This window comes from Colossoma macropomum, unplaced genomic scaffold, assembly GCF_904425465.1.
Source record: "Colossoma macropomum unplaced genomic scaffold, Colossoma_macropomum, whole genome shotgun sequence".
Taxonomy (NCBI): Eukaryota; Metazoa; Chordata; class Actinopteri; order Characiformes; family Serrasalmidae; genus Colossoma; species Colossoma macropomum.
This window is the reverse complement of record NW_023494801.1, coordinates 4,337,261-4,354,732: the sequence shown is the minus strand read 5'-3', so window position 1 is coordinate 4,354,732 and position 17,472 is coordinate 4,337,261. Positions and strand designations below refer to the sequence as shown.

At 35.9% G+C, this 17,472-nt stretch overlaps 1 protein-coding gene across 1 annotated transcript in view; it reads right to left on the bottom strand.

Moving 5' to 3' along the window:
* Window positions 1–1,129: 1,129 nt before the first annotated feature.
* rac2 (Rac family small GTPase 2) overlaps window positions 1,130–17,472 on the bottom strand; it is a 43,027-nt gene continuing 26,684 nt past the window's right edge. Inside the window, exons 5-7 of the mRNA XM_036589753.1 lie at window positions 5,878–6,037; window positions 3,410–3,549; window positions 1,130–1,646 (exon numbers count right to left, since the gene is read on the bottom strand). Of these exons, the coding sequence (XP_036445646.1) occupies window positions 3,419–3,549; window positions 5,878–6,037 (291 nt within the window). The 3' untranslated portion in view covers window positions 1,130–1,646; window positions 3,410–3,418. The remainder of the gene's footprint in view (window positions 1,647–3,409; window positions 3,550–5,877; window positions 6,038–17,472) is intronic.

Below are 17,472 nucleotides of genomic sequence, written 5' to 3'. Positions count from 1 at the left end.
AGCTCTATTGAAGTCTATGCTGGGTGGGTTGTCACGTCACTCAGAGGGCCCATAGGAGTTACAGGCGCTGCGTGAAGCTGTGTGGCTGTTCAGATTCATTATCGCTGTTAACTTTCAGTGACTTTGAGAAAGATCTGCTGTTCTAGAGAACACGAACATTTCAAACGTCCTAACCAACAGTTCTTTTCTTCTGATCACCAAAGACGCCCAACTTTCATCTCAAAGGCGATGAAAGGCGTGATCGTATTTTAGCCATGTAACACCAGCATGTTTTTGAGAAACACAGTATACTGCGCAACCCTTCATGTATTTCATTTCCAGTAAAAGCAGCTATTAAGTGCATATAATTCATTACCCAGGAGATATTTCTGAGGAGATATAAAATAATCCATTACATGAGGGAGGAAAAAGTTAAAGCAGAAAACAGGAGTTTCCAAAACTGGAGTGTTGAAAAATGATTAAAAGCTACAGAGAAGATGAGACTCATAACAACCACCTGGAAGACCTGGGAGACACCAAAACTGCCCCCATCAGATAAACAGCACTTTGAGAGAGAGGAGAAAATCAAGTTGCTTCAGATCTGAAAACATCCACAGGTGTTTCTGTCCATCCTTCCACTGTGAGAAGACGACTCAGCGCTATGGGTCTGAAAGGATGTGTAGCTGTCAAGAAGAACCTCACTGAGAAAAAGACAGACACATCAAACAAAGAAGCTGAACGATGGACTGACCACCCCAGAGTCCAGACCTCAACATCACTGAATGTGTTTGGGATTTCTTGGATTGTAAGAAGCAGAAAATGCAAAAACAACTTTTAACTTCTTTCACAGACAGTCATGTACAATTTCAACAGCAGCTGCTTTGTAATGCACAAAGGGCGGCTGTTAAATTGTGCAGATGGGCTACAGTCTGTAATTGTCCACCTATGTAGTGGACCTAAAAGGTAGGTGTTTCTGATAAAATGTAATTCATTATTGGTGAGTTAGTGCTGCACAATCTGCCTTAGATGCATGTTTGACTAAAGTAAATATAAGCTTTAATGTTATTGTGCAGCTGTATTCACTGTTAGTATTGACTACCTAGCCTGACCCAAATAAAACCTTCTAAATAAGACGAAAAAACACAGTTCTTGTTGTAAAGGTGTTTATTTTTACACCAAAGAGCCTGAGTTATATTATTATATGTGTTTACCCATCCCACAGTATCTAAGCACATCAGATGGACTCCTATATCAGATTTATCATCAGATCCTGCAGAAAACTAAAAACAGAAAACAGACTTATCACAGGCTTTGTGCTGGAATGGGCTCGTCTGAACTCTGCCCACACATTTTGTACTAACGTGAAATGAAAAATACATGTTTTCTCCACAGAAATCTACATAGCACACTACTCTACTGGGTCACATCCAGACTACTCCTCAATAAACAACATTACATTTTAAATACTTTCTGTATACTTATATAACATATGTACTATCTCAATTGCATTATTGTTTTCTGAATAAAAACATCATAGTTGGTTAAAAAGTAAACAAATGCATTTGTATTTTGACAAAAGCTCCAGCAGTATTTTCTTATTTTACCATCTTGAGAAACAAAACAGAAATTCCGTAGATTTTAGCGGCATCTTGTCCATCATTGAAAACCTGAGAGGAGGAGGAGGATGAGAAAGAGAGAGAGAGAGAGAGAGAGAGAGAGAGAGAGAGAGAGAGAGAGAGAGAGCGCAGATGTCATTCCACGTGTTACATCTACTAACACCCTCTTCACACAAGAGCAAAATTGACCTTCAGCTGGAGCCTTTACTTCCGCCGAGTCACTACAGTTACAGAGCCATGGCAAAAAATTCCACCTTAACCCTTAGAAGTCTTGCACTATTGTCATTTTGCTGCAATTCAATTTAAATTATGTAATTATTAAAATATAATTACTTAACAATTACACATTTAGCTGTGTCACTAATTAATTACATTGATTTACATTCTGTTCTGACAGGTTTGAGTCTGCATTTCCGACTTTCCATTTGTTCTGTTGTCCAAAAAAATCATAAAAATGTTATGGACGTTAAGAATGTGTAAACAATATAATAAAATAATTCTTCATTAACTCAAATCATAATAAAGTATCTTCTCTTCAACTTGCAAACACTATTGAGCTATAGATTGAAATTTAGTTTAATTTGCACTTTCCATACAATTTTTCAAAGCTTTAATGAGCTACTAGTGAGAAATACTTCATATAAAAATTACAGCATTTTATTAGCCCTGGTGATAAAGTCCAAAAGTTTAGATACACCCAGGCTAATGATTTAAGCTTAATTTTTCACAATGCCACACATTCCATGTTCCTACATTACATCAATTAGGTTATGTACGGTATTTCTAAACAAGGTCATTTCAAAAGAATAGTTAAGAGATAGTTTCATGCACTCATTCAGATTTTCAGTGAGCTGCCTTTTAAGAGCTGTTATCTGAAATGCACCAGTCCCTTTTCTAGCAGAACACCCCCACAACATGACGCTGCCACCACCGTGCTTCATAGTTGGGATGGTGTTCTTTGGTTAAAAAGCCTAACACTTATTCCTTGATGCATAGAGCTTTTCAATATGACCAAAAACTGAATCTTTGTTTCATCTGACCAGAGAACACTCCTGGTGATTGAATTTTCCTAGTGTGACAGTCCTTTAGGCCATGGTTATGTAGGGCACTTTTAATGGTGCATGTAGATACTTTGATACCTGCTGCCTTCAAATCCTTCACCAGGTCTTTTGTTGTTGTTTTGGGGTTCCATTGAACCTTTGAGACCAAAGTTCGTTCAGCCTTTTGAGTTAATTTGATGCAATGTCTGTGTGGTCTCAAGATTTCAATAGTTTTCATACAATTGCTTGTACAGATACTCTTGGCACCTTCAGTCATTTGGAAATTTCTCTTAAGGACAACCAGACTTCAACCAGAGGTCAACAATTTATATTCTGAGGTCTTGCTTGGATTTCCCCATGATATCAAGAACATAAATTCACTGCTTCTAATGGTAGGCCCTAAAACACAGCCACAGGTGCACTCACAACTAACTCCTAATTTTGACAAATGGCCAATCAGAATCCTCTAAAAGTTATTACATCAATTTCTGGAAACTTTCTAGATTGTTTAAAGAGATTGGATTTGTTGTTGTTGTTTTAATCACTTGTTTTTAAATGATCTCTGATTTCAACAAAATGATATTCCCTTTATTAATTTTCCAAAAGAAATGTACTGTAACCATAGCATAAAATGTGTGGGGTTATGAAAAATTGAGTTTGAAATTCTTTTGACTAGGTGTAGGTAAAAAGTCTCTAGCCTGACCTTTGGCCTCAACTACAACTCTGACTTTTAAAGGTTTAATGAATCCTTAGTGATCATCTCTGTTCTCTCACCGTTCCACCTCACAGCAGAATGCAGCCCTTCTTTTTGACTTTGGTGGGCTGCGGGCAGAGCACGGCTCGGATGGCCTCGTCAAACACCGTCTTCAGGCCGCGCTGAGTGAGGGCTGAACACTCCAGGTATTTCACTGCGTCTGCTCACACAAACACACACATTTATGCATTTGAATTTAGGTTCACATCTTAAGTTCATTATAAAAGGACCCAAATTTTGCCAAATGCAGCTTCTGTATGTCTACCACACAGGCCTCTGCCAGTAAAACAATGGGGGGTCTTTTGTTTTACCTCTTATTGTTTATAATTTAATAAAATATTAGCATAGTGGGGAAACACTGTTGCCTTTAACTGGGCAGACTAGTGGTCAATTCCCCACCTGGTCACCATAAATTTTGAGGTACCTTGTTAGTGAGTATATTGATCTACTTTTTTTTTGCTGCCATGTGGGGGCTTTGCTTTCCCTTTTTGGCCAGCATATGAGCAGTTATGCTGAGTATTTAGCATTAAATTGCATTATATTGCTTACATTATACTGCATTCAGTTTATATTGATATACTTTTTTTTAACAAAGACTTTTAGTCCAAATTTGGGTTCTTTTCTGTAACATTCAGACATTCCTGAAGGCCTTTATTACCTGGATCAGGTGTGCTAGATTAGGGTTGGAGCTAAATATATATATATACATATATATGTGTGTGTGTATGTATAACGTATATTATATATAAACATGCTTATAATGTAAGGCATGTCAGTTTGTAGTTGCTGAAAGTGAAACACCTTCTCATTGTCTTCTACTGAAAGTGGGCTTCTGATCAATATTTCCTTTCCTTTCTTTATTAACCACAGAGAAATTATTGTCTATGGTAATCTACCATATGCTATGGTCATAGCAGATAGAGATCAGGTTAAAATCTATTCCTTTAAAGTACTATTGATATTTATGTTTATTGTGATTGACCAAAATTCTGTTCCACTCCATGTAATATTTCTGTGAAAGTACTACAAATATGACATTAAAATAAAAAAATAAATAAAAAAATAAAGTAACTGTCATACTGCAGAGTGAATATGTCTCTTTCTTGCTGTAACAGTGAGAGGACAGTAGTGTCAGATGAGTGTGTGAGCTGAGTAAGGAGGAATCAATGATATCTGAGTGTGTGGGCGGCAGGGCCATGTGTTCACGTAATCACCACAGTATAAATCACCCTGACAGCAAATAACACGCAGCATCTGAAGCCGAAGACAGTTATGCAATGCGCAAAGCCATTTTTATGTTTTATAGAGGAGGAAAATTCAAAAATGATTGCGCGAAGCATCATTTTCCCAACAAATAATGCTGGATTATAATATTATGTGGATTTGTATGGTGCATCTAATTATGTTAACTGAATATATTACCAGGTACTGCCACACTGGATGGCAAGAGAACTGCACAAAATGCCAAACAGTGTAGTGCTATGAACAATGTGTGTGTGTGTATATATATATATATATATATATATATATATATATCTATATACATATATATAGAATGTGTGTGTGTGTTTCTATACAGTTACATTGTACATGTGCAAAAGTTCAGACACCCTTCCAGTAAAGCCTGAAAATGTAATAAACTCATTAGACCTTAATTGACTCATCAGGACTGGGTAGACAGGAAAATAATTGTCATTAGGAACTGGCAGATGATGACAATTCCAGAGTGTAATAAATTCTCTGACTCTTCAAACTTTGTGCTAACACTCAACAGCCATGTGCTCCTCTAAGCAGCCGGATGAAGATCTGAGAATGAACCTATTTGATGCGAACAAAGCAGGAAAAGGCAAAACAAGATACTGAAGCACTTCCAGCTCACAATTTTCACTCTGTGAAACATCATTAAAAATGGCAGTAAAGGGGAACTGTGGAAGTTGAGACACGTTTTGTAAATTTTTCTAAGAATACTCTCAGACAGAACTGCTCATATGCTGGCCAGAAAGGCAAAGCAAAACCCCCACATGGCAGAAAAGGAGCTACAAGAAGATTTAGCTGACACATCTGCCAAAGGGGGTATTTCTAAGTTCTCACATAACAGGTGTCAAAACTTTTGTACATGCCACATTTAAATACAATTTTATTTTCTTTTTCTGCTGCTTAAGTTATTCAAGTATAAAGTAACTGTACATTAACTTCTTTTTAAAAAAATATTTTTAAATAGCTGATAGTGATTGAGTTTACTTATTTTCACTCAACAAAACATGCCCAAACTTTTGACTTCCACTGTATATTTAATTTATAACTGCATCACTGTTTATTTATCCCTTAAATTGATAGTCGTTGAGGTCTTTAACATTTTCATCTATGAACACCCATGAAAAACAATTGTTAAACTCACCACAAAAGCCTGAAAACCTCATTCATTTATCAAGGTCTAATTTCAATGCAGTGGAATACAGCATAATTAAATTCATACTTCTTGTCTCACCTATCTCTTTGGCCAGTGCCAGGCCCTGTGGGTAAGTGATTGGAGCCAGTTTCTTTTCTTTCAGCTTCTCGATGGTCTCCTTCTCATCCCTCAGATCAAGCTTTGTACCAACCAGGATGATAGGTGTGGAGGGGCAATGGTGCCTTACCTCTGGGTACCACTAGGGGGGCAAGAGAGCACAAAAAGATGAGTTAAAACATAGATATACATGAAATTGCCCATTTAATAGGTCCACCTTCTTTGTATCTAAACTCATTGGCCATATTATTAGAAACACCTACCATTTAGGTGTATTTTGTAGCTTTAAACGTACAGACTGTAGCCCATCTGTTGATGCACAGTTTATCAGCCTCCTATACTTCAATGGAAAGGGACCACCACAGGGCCACCACTGACCAGATATTATACTGATGGAGGTATACTATCTGGTCAGTGGTGGTCTCTAAATAGTAGGTGTCTGACATAAACTATGCATCAACAGATGGACTACAGTCTCTAACTGTACACCAGCTATGTGGAGCTACAAGAGAGAGGTTTCTGATAAAGTGGCCAGTAAACATGCACATTAGAGACCTAGATATCATTCTCTACACAGTGACGTGAAGCCACTTGGCCACCATACACCAAGAGGGACTCTCTCATGCTGTAAAGTGAACTGTTGTCTATGAACATATTCCAAAAATATGGACCTGTGATGAAAATGTGACCCAATTTAGAGAGTCGTTTCATGTGTGTCTGTAAAGGTTTTACATCATTGCTTCAAGAGTTATGAGTCTTTGTCTAGCCAAATAGTTTTGATTACCGCTTTCAACAGCTTCACAAGAAACCGCAGGACAGTATGTTATGGACTCAGACGATAAGACTTGCTGAGTTGCTGTCTCTTGCTAACTGTTCCACACTGACTGACTGACTGACTGACTGATACCCATTGTGGAAATGTGCAAGCATCAGCAAAGACAAAGAGTAGGTGGCAGTATACATGTAATAAAATGAAGCGCTGCACGCTCATACCAAAAAATGTAGAGCCAACATTTAAAAAAATAAAAGAAGATAGAAAACACTTTGTAACATGTCATGGGTCTTGCAAAAACAACAAAAGCTTCCCTGCTGACAGCACAGACCAACAAGCATTGCATGCTACTCTAAGCTGGTCTATGCTGATCTATGCTGGTTTATGTCTAGTGCTGGTCTGGTTCTGGTTTAACTGGTCACCCCAGCAAGGACATGCTGATTGACCACAACAGATGTTGTTTACTGGTCTATGCTGGTGTTTCCTGCAGGGTACTCCTAATAATGGCTGCAGTAATACAGTGGCAATTATGCATTTATTCAGTATTATTAAGCAGTTTATCACTCTTTAATATGAGTACAAAGCCACCAAGCACTAGTCCATGACCGCTAAATGCACCAGAATGTACAGTAAGCTAGTTCAGAAGCTGTAATGCATCTAAATCTACTGACTGCTCAGATTTTATCATTATTGTTGTTATTATTATTATTATTATTATTAGTTGTAGTAGTAGTAGTATCAGTAGTAGTAGTAATAGTAATAGTAGTAGTGATAGTAGTAGTAGTATCAGTAGTAGTAGTAATAGTACTAGTAGTAGTAGTGATAGTAGTAGTATCAGTAGTAGTAGTAGTAGTAGTGATAGTAGTAGTAGTATCAGTAGTAGTAGTAGTAGTAGTAGTGATAGTAGTAGTAGTATCAGTAGTAGTAGTGGTAGTAATAGTAGTAGTAGTATCAGTAGTAGTAGTAATAGTAGTAGTAGTAGTAGTAGTGATGGTAGTAGTAGTAGTAGTATCAGTAGTAGTAGTACTACTAGTAGTAGTAGTAGTATCAGTAGTAGTAGTAATAGTAGTAGTAGTAGTAGTGATAGTAGTAGTAATAGTAGTAGTATCAGTAGTAGTAGTAATAGTAGTAGTAGTAGTGATAGTAGTAGTATCAGAGTAGTAGTAGTAGTAATAGTAGTAGTATCAGTAGTAGTATAGTAGTAGTAGTAGTAGTAGTAGTAGTGATAGTAGTAGTAGTATCAGTAGTAGTAGTGATAGTAGTAGTAGTAGTAGTAGTGATAGTAGTAGTAGTATAGTAGTAGTATCAGTAGTAGTAGTAGTAGTAGTACTAGTAGTAGTGATAGTAGTAGTAGTATCAGTAGTAGTAGTAGTAATAGTAGTAGTAGTAATAGTAGTGATAGTAGTAGTAGTATTAGTAGTAGTAGTACTGATAGTAGTAGTAGTAGTAGTAGTAGTAGTAGTAGTAGTAGTGATAGTAGTAGTAGTATGCAAAAAAAGTGAGTATCTATTTCTAAAAAGTGGCATTCATGAGACACACTGGGCAGGTGGACTAAGATGGCCAACTTGCACAAAATGCAAATTTTGTTTATACAATTGTGTGCAAAGATTTGGGCACCCAGGTCATAAGTTGGCATATCTTCTAAAGAAAAAAACACTTATGTGCATTTTATTGTACAATTACTGTTTATTTGCTGCATTTAACATATTGTAAAAAAAGAATGGCCTTATTTTTTCCCAATATGTTAAAGAAAGCAAATTAAGGATGGAGAGGATATGTTTACTTAGATCAACAATCAACAAAGCTTGTATTTACACAAGGGGTGCCCAAACTTTTGCATACAACTGTATCCTGTACTGTAGACACTTGTGTGACACAAATACCATAGAACTGATTGCAGCCCAGCTAAACTAAACTGGCTGGTCTTGTTTTATTTCAGTTTTCAAACGAGATTATGCTGAGAAAAATCAGATGTTTCTGCAAAATACATTGAAATTGCTTCACAAAACAGCTAAATTTGGGCTGAAACCAATCAAGTTTATAGGCGACGCTTGAGATGGAGTGGTTGCTTCAGTAGTGCGACCCCTGTTGGTTGTCTAACACTCTAATATAAGTTAAAAAGGCTTAAACAGGCAGGTGTTGATTGCTTGGTTTCTATTTTGTGTGAATCTTGTGCCCTTGGTTAAAGAAACACTCTTCAGGATTTTTAGTAATCAGTCTACGAATGGACTGCTGCATGAATAGATTTCAAGAGAGCCATTAAGTGTCCGCCACAGTAAAGAAAGCATAGTTCAGAGGCCAGTCGGAATAGCGTACATAAAACTGATCTGAGGTAAAGCAGAAGGTCAAAGCTGAAATGAATCCATAAGCAGCCCAAAAATTGAGCGAGTGTGGATCAAGCGGCCAAGCCCATGCCATTTCTCACTTTTCTAGGTTTTCGAGGATCCATCAGCAGCTTTTAAACGGCACTCTGGTTTCATAAGAGTGGAAAGGCCTTGAATTGAAATGTTTGAAATGAATGGCTTAAGCTCAAAACTGTCTTCAGACTGACCTCCTTCCATTAGCGGAGAGAAAGCGTACAAGGAACGTAAGTTTCTTCAGATTTCTTTTAGGAGATGAGAAAGAGAGATGTTTTGATGCATGGACTGCTGAGCGTCTCAATGCCTTTGCTGGAATGCGGTCTTGCACTTCTACTTCTGACGTTCTGCTGTTTTCACAGCTCCTGGAAAACCTTGAGCAGCTTCTGGAGGATAATATGCTTTGTTGATTCACAATGCAATAGTTGGAAGCTGACCTTCAGCTTATTTGAAACACAATATGGACACTACCAAGGACACACACCTACCAGGGCTTTATGAAAACAAATATGCATTCATTCTTCACTGATCCACTGAAATCAGGCAGAAATTGCATATCTTAAAGTAGATTAATGAAACATATTAAAAATCAAAAAGCTTAGCTCGGTCACAAAAGAGCAAACACAGCACACAATTCTTTTAATAAATGAATAAATGTCTAACCATCTATGTAACAACTGCTAAATGTTAAACAGTGCTGCATTAGCTTAGCCAGCATGGTAACAGCTCTGCTCACCTCAGAATATGTTTGATTCTGGCTCTAAAGCACTGACACAAGTTTAGATGATAATGATTCAAATCTCAGCAGTTGGTGTTAAAGGGACAGAACAGCATAATCACACCTGTTCCGTGGTGTTTGGATCCGTAGCCTGATCGGCTAACATGAAATTAGCTGAGCGAGCAGGCTACAGACCCAAACAGTGCCACAAACCACAGCACGGGCTTGATTCTGATGAACTGCTCCACTGCAGACACAAGTGTAGATGATAAAAACGAACGTCTGAGAGAGTAAAAGAGGAGAGAGTGGTGTTGGAGCTGAAAAGTGAACCTGTTCTGTGGTGTTTGGGACTGTAGCATTTTGGCTAAGCTAATGAGAGCTTAGTTAGGGAGCCAAATGTGCTTCACAGCATGGCACAGGCTCGAGTCCAGCTAAATGGTGCTAAAATGACCCCCTTTTAGAGGATTTCTGAGAGCGCAGCGTTGAATGACCGGTGTTAGAGTGAAAGCTGAATATACTTTGGGGTGAGTGTAGCTATTAGCCGTCGCTGAGTGGCTATCATGCTGACTTTTTCTGTTTTTTACTGGCATCTACAATTTAATCACTTTTTATTGAACAGTATTTGTAGGTAGGCTGTAACCGGCTCCATTTACTCAGTAACATGGATGGAAGTAAAACTGATTTGTACTTTCAAATGATAATACTATTTTGGGGAAAGTACATGCTTAGCATTTAGTTCCTAATTCCTCTGAATTTCATGGTTGTGTTAGTAACAGCATCTACACCATAAAAAATCACCAAAGCTTTTGGTTACACCCAGGGGTAAACAACAATAAAAAAAAATTACTTTTAAAAATTTCTGATTTAGCAGGATTCAGTTTAATATATATCCTTTGCTCTTTTTTGCTTTGGCTAAAAGTGATTAAAGATGGAAGAACACAAATCAACAAATGTTACCATCAATCTTTCACCTGTAACCAAGGCAATGACAAAATTATGATGGAAATCCATCCATCCATCCATCATCTAAACCGCTTATCCTTATGATGGAAATCAAGTACACTAATGTTATTTTAGTATTTATTTATTATTTTTCCTTACCCATGTATAGGTGTATGAAACGTGCATTTGTGGCCTTGCTTGATGGTGTATTATTGTAAAATGAGCTATAAGATATGAACTTATATTCATACATTCATACATTCATACTTATATTTATATACATATATATGATCTTATATGTGCTTTGCTCTTTTTCACATAAAGCTGTGGAGGCCCTGATGGGTAATTAAGAAAAAAATGGACTAAGTTCCACTTTGTCTATTTCCTCTGCTCATATAACATAACAAAACAGCTGAAAAACATTTCTAGTATGACTTCTATAATTTCAGCCATCAAAAACCTCAAAAATGTTTTTCTCCTTCATTTTTTTTTCACTGCATGAAAAACAATATTGGTGAATGCTTAGCATGTTACACCAGCTTTGGTGATTTTGTGATATTTTTCCCCTTGGGATAACACACTCTTAAAAAAGAGGGTTCTTCAAGGGTTCTTTAGTAAAGAAAATGGTTCTGTACAGTGCCATGAACACTCAAAGAACCCTTTGCACAATTACATGGTTCTTTGCATTCTGAAAGGGTTCTTCAGATTGAGGGAGAATGTGCTGTAGCCTTTTTTAAGGGTTCTATGTAGCATCAAATAGGCATTCCACTATTGTTATAAGCCAAAGAACCCTTTGTTGGTACTATACGGAACCCTTTTTGCTAAGAGTATACCTATATGGAAGTTTGTGAGCCTTTACAATTAAGAAACTCTAGATAATTAAAAACATGTTTGTTCAAGCGTTCTTTAGGAAAGGAAATGGTTCTATTTAGAACCATTTTAAGCTTAAATGGTTCTTTGCATGGTGATTGATGGAGAACGTGTTGTACATGGTCCTACATAGCACCAAAAAGGGTTCTGCTATTGTAACAAACTTGACATGTTACAAACTTGACATTGTACAAATAGAAGAGCTAGACAGAACCCTTCTCAAAAAGGTTCTATGTACAACCTTATACAATACATTCTCTATCAGTCTGAGGAACCAATTCACCAAACCATTGAAGCATGAAATCGTTCTATATAGAACTCATGGTTCTACACAGATGCTTTCCTTTTACTAAAGAACCTGAAGAACCATCATTGTTACATGTGCAGCTAACCAAACAGGCTTGGATAGCATCATACACGATCTCTTACTGTCAGAGTTAATTAGCTAACGATTCATTCACTGAACTGAATCAAAGCTGTGTGGCACGCTAATTGTAAACCAGGTGGCCCACATAGAATTTTGACAGCTGCCCCCTGCTGGTCAAAACTGGTACAACATGCTAAGAGTCAGCCTTAAAAAAATGAGTGGGGAAAAATTATCAGGAAAAATTTTGTTGAGATCTTCAATGGCTGAATTTGTACAAATGATGATATAAACATTTTTTTTCAGCTGTTTTATGGGCAGAAAAATAAAGTGGAACTCAGGAACACACTTTTCATCTTACCCTTCAGGGCCTCCATATAAAGCCTCTGTTGAACTCCTTAGAAAAGGTGCAGATATAACACTTAAAAACAGCTCCGCGAACTCAATGGGCCATTGTTGTCTAAAAGAGCTTAAACCTAGTAAACCCTCTCCACCCCTCAGCTGTCTGGAGATACAAAAGAAGTTTCCACCATCCAGCTTCGGTTTCTAAAACGGTACCTGTTAGTCATCAGTTCCTAAACCGCAAAGATCTGATGTGGATGTAGGACGTGTGGGCTCCACCGACAGACTAACTTCATTATAAAAGCACTTTTGTTAAGCGTTCCTCCTTTCAAGCCCATTAACAAGAGACTTCAAAGGAATCTATTAAAACACAAAATGGCTGTCGTCATTAGGGCCTGATTTGAGTAATTCATCAGAGCTTTCCCTGTTTCTCCTTCCACTTCAGCACCATTATGCACAGTTTACACTGCTAATGGGAAGCGATGTTTATCATCTCAACTCAACTGCCCAACAACAAGCAACATGCTAACGGCTAGACTTCAGAAATGGGTGGGATTTGTGCTCTGAAGCTCCAAAACTCTGCCATATTCTGTATATTAAATATATATTGATTGCTGTATTATTTAAGATATCATTTTATTATATTAATTGAGTTTTTTCAACTCACAGAAGTGCAAACACACTTTTGACTCACATGAATTTTAGTTATTAACGTTTAGTTTTTTTTCATTTATTTCTGTCACATAAACTGTTGCATAGTACTTAAAAAATGACTTAATATTTCATAACATTGATTTGCTATGTCAAAATATTTACTTAGTAATAAGGACTTATTATCTCAATATAATTAGTTACTTTCTTGAAACATAATAACTCAATATGTGGACATAGTATCTGAAAATGATAAGAAAATAAGTCATTTTTGAGATACTACATCAACATTTTGAGAAAATTTCAAGAAAAAAGTCATTATTTAGAGAAAGTAAGTCATGTTGAGAAAATGAAAGTCAATTTTTTGAGAAAGTTTGTCATACTCAGTGTTTAAAAAATAAGAAAAAATAAGTCAGTGTTTAAAAAAATAATTATTTTAAGACACTTTGTCTTTAATTCAGAATACTAAGTCACTATCTTGAGATATTATTTTGAGAGAGAATTTGCCACTGTAATGAGAAAAAAGTCATTACTTTGAAATACTAAGTCATGTAAATATTTTGAGACAATAAGTCATAACTTTGAGATATTAAGTCAATACTTTTGGAAAATAGATCAATACTTTCACAAAACAAGTCATTACTTTGAGATACAAGTTGATATTTCAAGAAAAACATCAACATATATCAACATTTTGAGAAAATTAAAAAAAAATGTCATTATTTAGAGAAAGTAAGTCATGTTGAGAAAATAAGTCAACATTATGAGAAAGTCATTATTTTGAGATACTAACTAAAAAAATAAGAAATTATTTCAAGACAACTTGTCTTTAATTCAGAATACTAAGTCAATATTATGAGAAAATAAGTCACGATTTTGAGAAAATAAGTCCATATTTTGAGAAATATGCCATTAAACTTAGACAATGTCATCATTTTGAGATATTCAATCAATGTTTAGAGAAAATGTCATTACTTTCAAATAGTAAGTCAATATGTTGAGAAAACAAGTAAACATTTTGAGACAGTAAGAAGTCATAATTTTGAGGTATTAAATCAATATTTTGAGAAAAGAAATCAATATTTTGAGAAAAAAATCAATATTTTGAGAAAATAAGTCATTCCGAGAAAATGAGTCAACATTATGAGAAAGTTAGTCATTATTTTGAGATACTAAGTCAATATTTGAAAAAAAAATATTTCAAGATAATTTGTCTTGAATTTGAAATTCTAACTCAAGATTATGAGAAAATAAATCACTATTTTCAGATATACAGTCAATATTTTGAGAAAGTAAGTCATAATTTCTGGATTCTAAGTCAATATTGTGACATGCCGTTGCCAGAATCAAGGAGGGAGAAAAAAAAAAACATATTTTCTCCTCCACCTGGTGGGAAAGGGCTTCTATACAAAGAGAAGAATGGAGCCGACATGCTGATAGATGCTGGACGTGCTCGGCCGCGGTTTCCTCTGACTGAGTCATTCATCTCACAGAAGTAACAGTCCTGATGTTTGAGTGTGATTTTAAACTACCTCTGCTTAGAGTGAGCATGTGACTTCCCACGCTCGCCCTCCCTGAGCCTTCCTCAGCGCCTTGAATAGATTTTAATTTGTCTCCTCAACCTCGTGCAATCTATCATGCCTAGATTTGCATATGGCCAGTGTTACCATGGCGACTACTCAGGAATATAGCATAGATAACAAAAACAGAACAAGAGGGAATAAAAGAAAAGAATGGCAAACATTAGTGGAGGATTCAGAGCAGCTCTGTAAGGCGAGCGAGTGTTAAATAGGCGCCGAGTGGAGATTGCATTTTCAGCTTAATAAGGAATCAAAGGGCTTGTTTGGGGACTTGTTTATTCGAGCGGTGAGATTTTAAACTAGGCAAATTGGAAAGGATTACGCCTCAAGTGTTTCCTGCTATCGTCGATATCAACAACAATTTGCTTCCCTCTCAGTCTCTCTGACACGAGGGTGGCCTTGAGAAGGTCTATTGTAATGATGGCGCGGTTGGTTTGAGACTTTGAGACACATTCTTGCTTTTTTTAGAAGCCAATTTCAAGTTTTCTTCTGCTGTTTAAAGAGCGTCTCAGATTTCTTTGCATTTTATTTAGGTCCATTAACGACGTTTGTGTGGTTTTATGGATCAAAACCAGTCATAATGAAGTTTTACAGCTTCCCTTTGTCCCTTTATTGAGCAGGTTGTTTTTATGTACTGCACCTTTAAAACTAATATGTAAATGAGCTCTGCTGTCATTGGCTGCTGTGCGTTGTGCCTCATTCAAAAAGGCTGAAACACTCCTTATAACTTGAATGGGTGGAGCTAAACTGCTATAGGCTGAATAGGCATTTGTAAATGTGTCACAAAAACAATGAATTTTAAACTGATGCTTAATCATATTTGGACTGTATGAATATTGAATGGTAGTCATTGTGAGAAATACTTAAGTACATCAGTAATGTACACTCTTTAAAAAGTTGGTTCTTCAAGGGTTCTTTAGTAAAGAGAATGGTTCTCTATAGACCCATGAACACTCAAAGAACTCTTTGCATCATGAAAGCGTTCTTCAGGATAATGGACAATATGCATGAATGTACTATAGATGGTTCTATACAGAACCTTTTTAAAATGGATTCTATAAAGCACCTAAAAGACTTCTTCTATTGTTACAAGCTTGACATCGTAACAATAGAAGAACACTTTTCAAAAAGGTTCTATATAGAACCATCTACAGCACATTCATGCTTTCATGATGCAAAGAACTCTTTAATCATGCAAAGGGTTCTTTGAGGGTTCATGGTTCTATATACACCATTTTCTTTACTAAGGAAACTAAAGAACCCTTGAAGAACCATTTTTTTAAGAAAGTAGTTTAAGTTTATAGAAAATACCAAAGTACATTTTTAATTTCTTATACTTTATGGAAATTTACCTGAAATATACTTTTCTGTATTTTTCAAAATGTATATTAACATTCATGAATATACATATTTTAAATTATACTCTAGTAATGGTGTAAGGAAATATGCTTTCTTATATAGTAAACAAAAGTATTTTTGACATCAAATTAAGTGTATTATTTAGAAGTATATTTTATACATAAACATATTTTATATTTTAGAAGTATATTTTAATATTTTAAACTTTTAAATTCTGTTTAAGTACACTTTCTTGCAATATATCTCAGACTAACTAGCAATCAAATATGAATATCAGTTCACCCAAGAGTATATATTTAAAATATATAAGTGTATATTTAGTTATGTTTTATAAAACTGCAATCAAATATGTTGTATTTGTTGGATGTATTTGAGTGAATCTGGTGATATTGAATTGCATTTAAGTGCTAGTATAACACATTAAGTAGCACTGAAGTGTATCAGTACATCCGGTAGTACATTTATTAATATTTTAAATAAATACTATATTCTACATAGTATGAGGCTCAGCCATATGGATGGCCACACCAGGAGGATCATGGGAGGCGCACGCCCCCCAGAAAAGTTCATGTTCATGTTGGTGATCGTCCGGTAAATGTATGTGCTATGTGTTTTTTTGTGTTGTTTTGAGTCAGGGAGTGGGTTTAGTTAGTGTGGGTAGGTGGTCACCATAAGAGTGGAGTCTATTGCTAATGGTGACCTCACCCATGACTGCTCTGTACGGCACGTCCTGGTGTTTAATAAAGAGCACTTCTTGTGGTGGGATTATGGCCTCTGTGTGTCTCACTCCACACCATTAATACCGCATATATCGCTGCTGTTGGAACAAAACCTCCAAAATGATAAATGTAACCAGACTGTTTCCTTATGATTCACTATGAAATTTACATAGAATATAAAGGGCAACAGGCATTTTCAAATTATTTCGAAAACTGAAAAATGAAAAAATTGCAGATATGTTTTATTCTGACAGTAGCAATATGTTCCAAGTGTAATAACAGTTACTGTGTCTACACTCACGTGCTTAAATCTGCCTAAGTGTTCAAAAAAGCACTCAAAAGGACAAATAAAAGCATTTAATATAGATTTAATCATGTTTAATTACAATTTAAACACATTTAAGTTGTTCTAAATCGTATATTTAGTGTGTGTTGAATTATGTTTAAAGGATAAACATTAAAAGTATGTAATTTCATATGTCATGTCATATGTAATTTTACATGTCATATGTAATTTTACATGTCAAATACACTTAAAAGTACACTTAACCCCTTAAAATCCCAGGGTTATTACATACTAAGGCTTATTATTTAGTATCTACACAGGCTACAATGCAAACTAGCTGAGTTATTCTTAGATGGTAGAAGTGTGTAGTAAAACCTTGGGCCTGCAGGTGGCCTCTGGTCATTTAATGGGTTAAAAACATTTTTTGTTCACAGGATGTTTTGAAATTTAAGTGAAGTAAACTCCGTGAAGGAGGCCCTTTAAGGAGAGAGAGTTACTGGGATTTTCTGGGCTGATACGTTTCCAGCCAGTTGACTTGTATACATATTCTTTGATGCAAAAGCTGCTACATCAGATGTAAAACTCAGCTAAAGCATGATCTCTTTCATCTTTTTAGA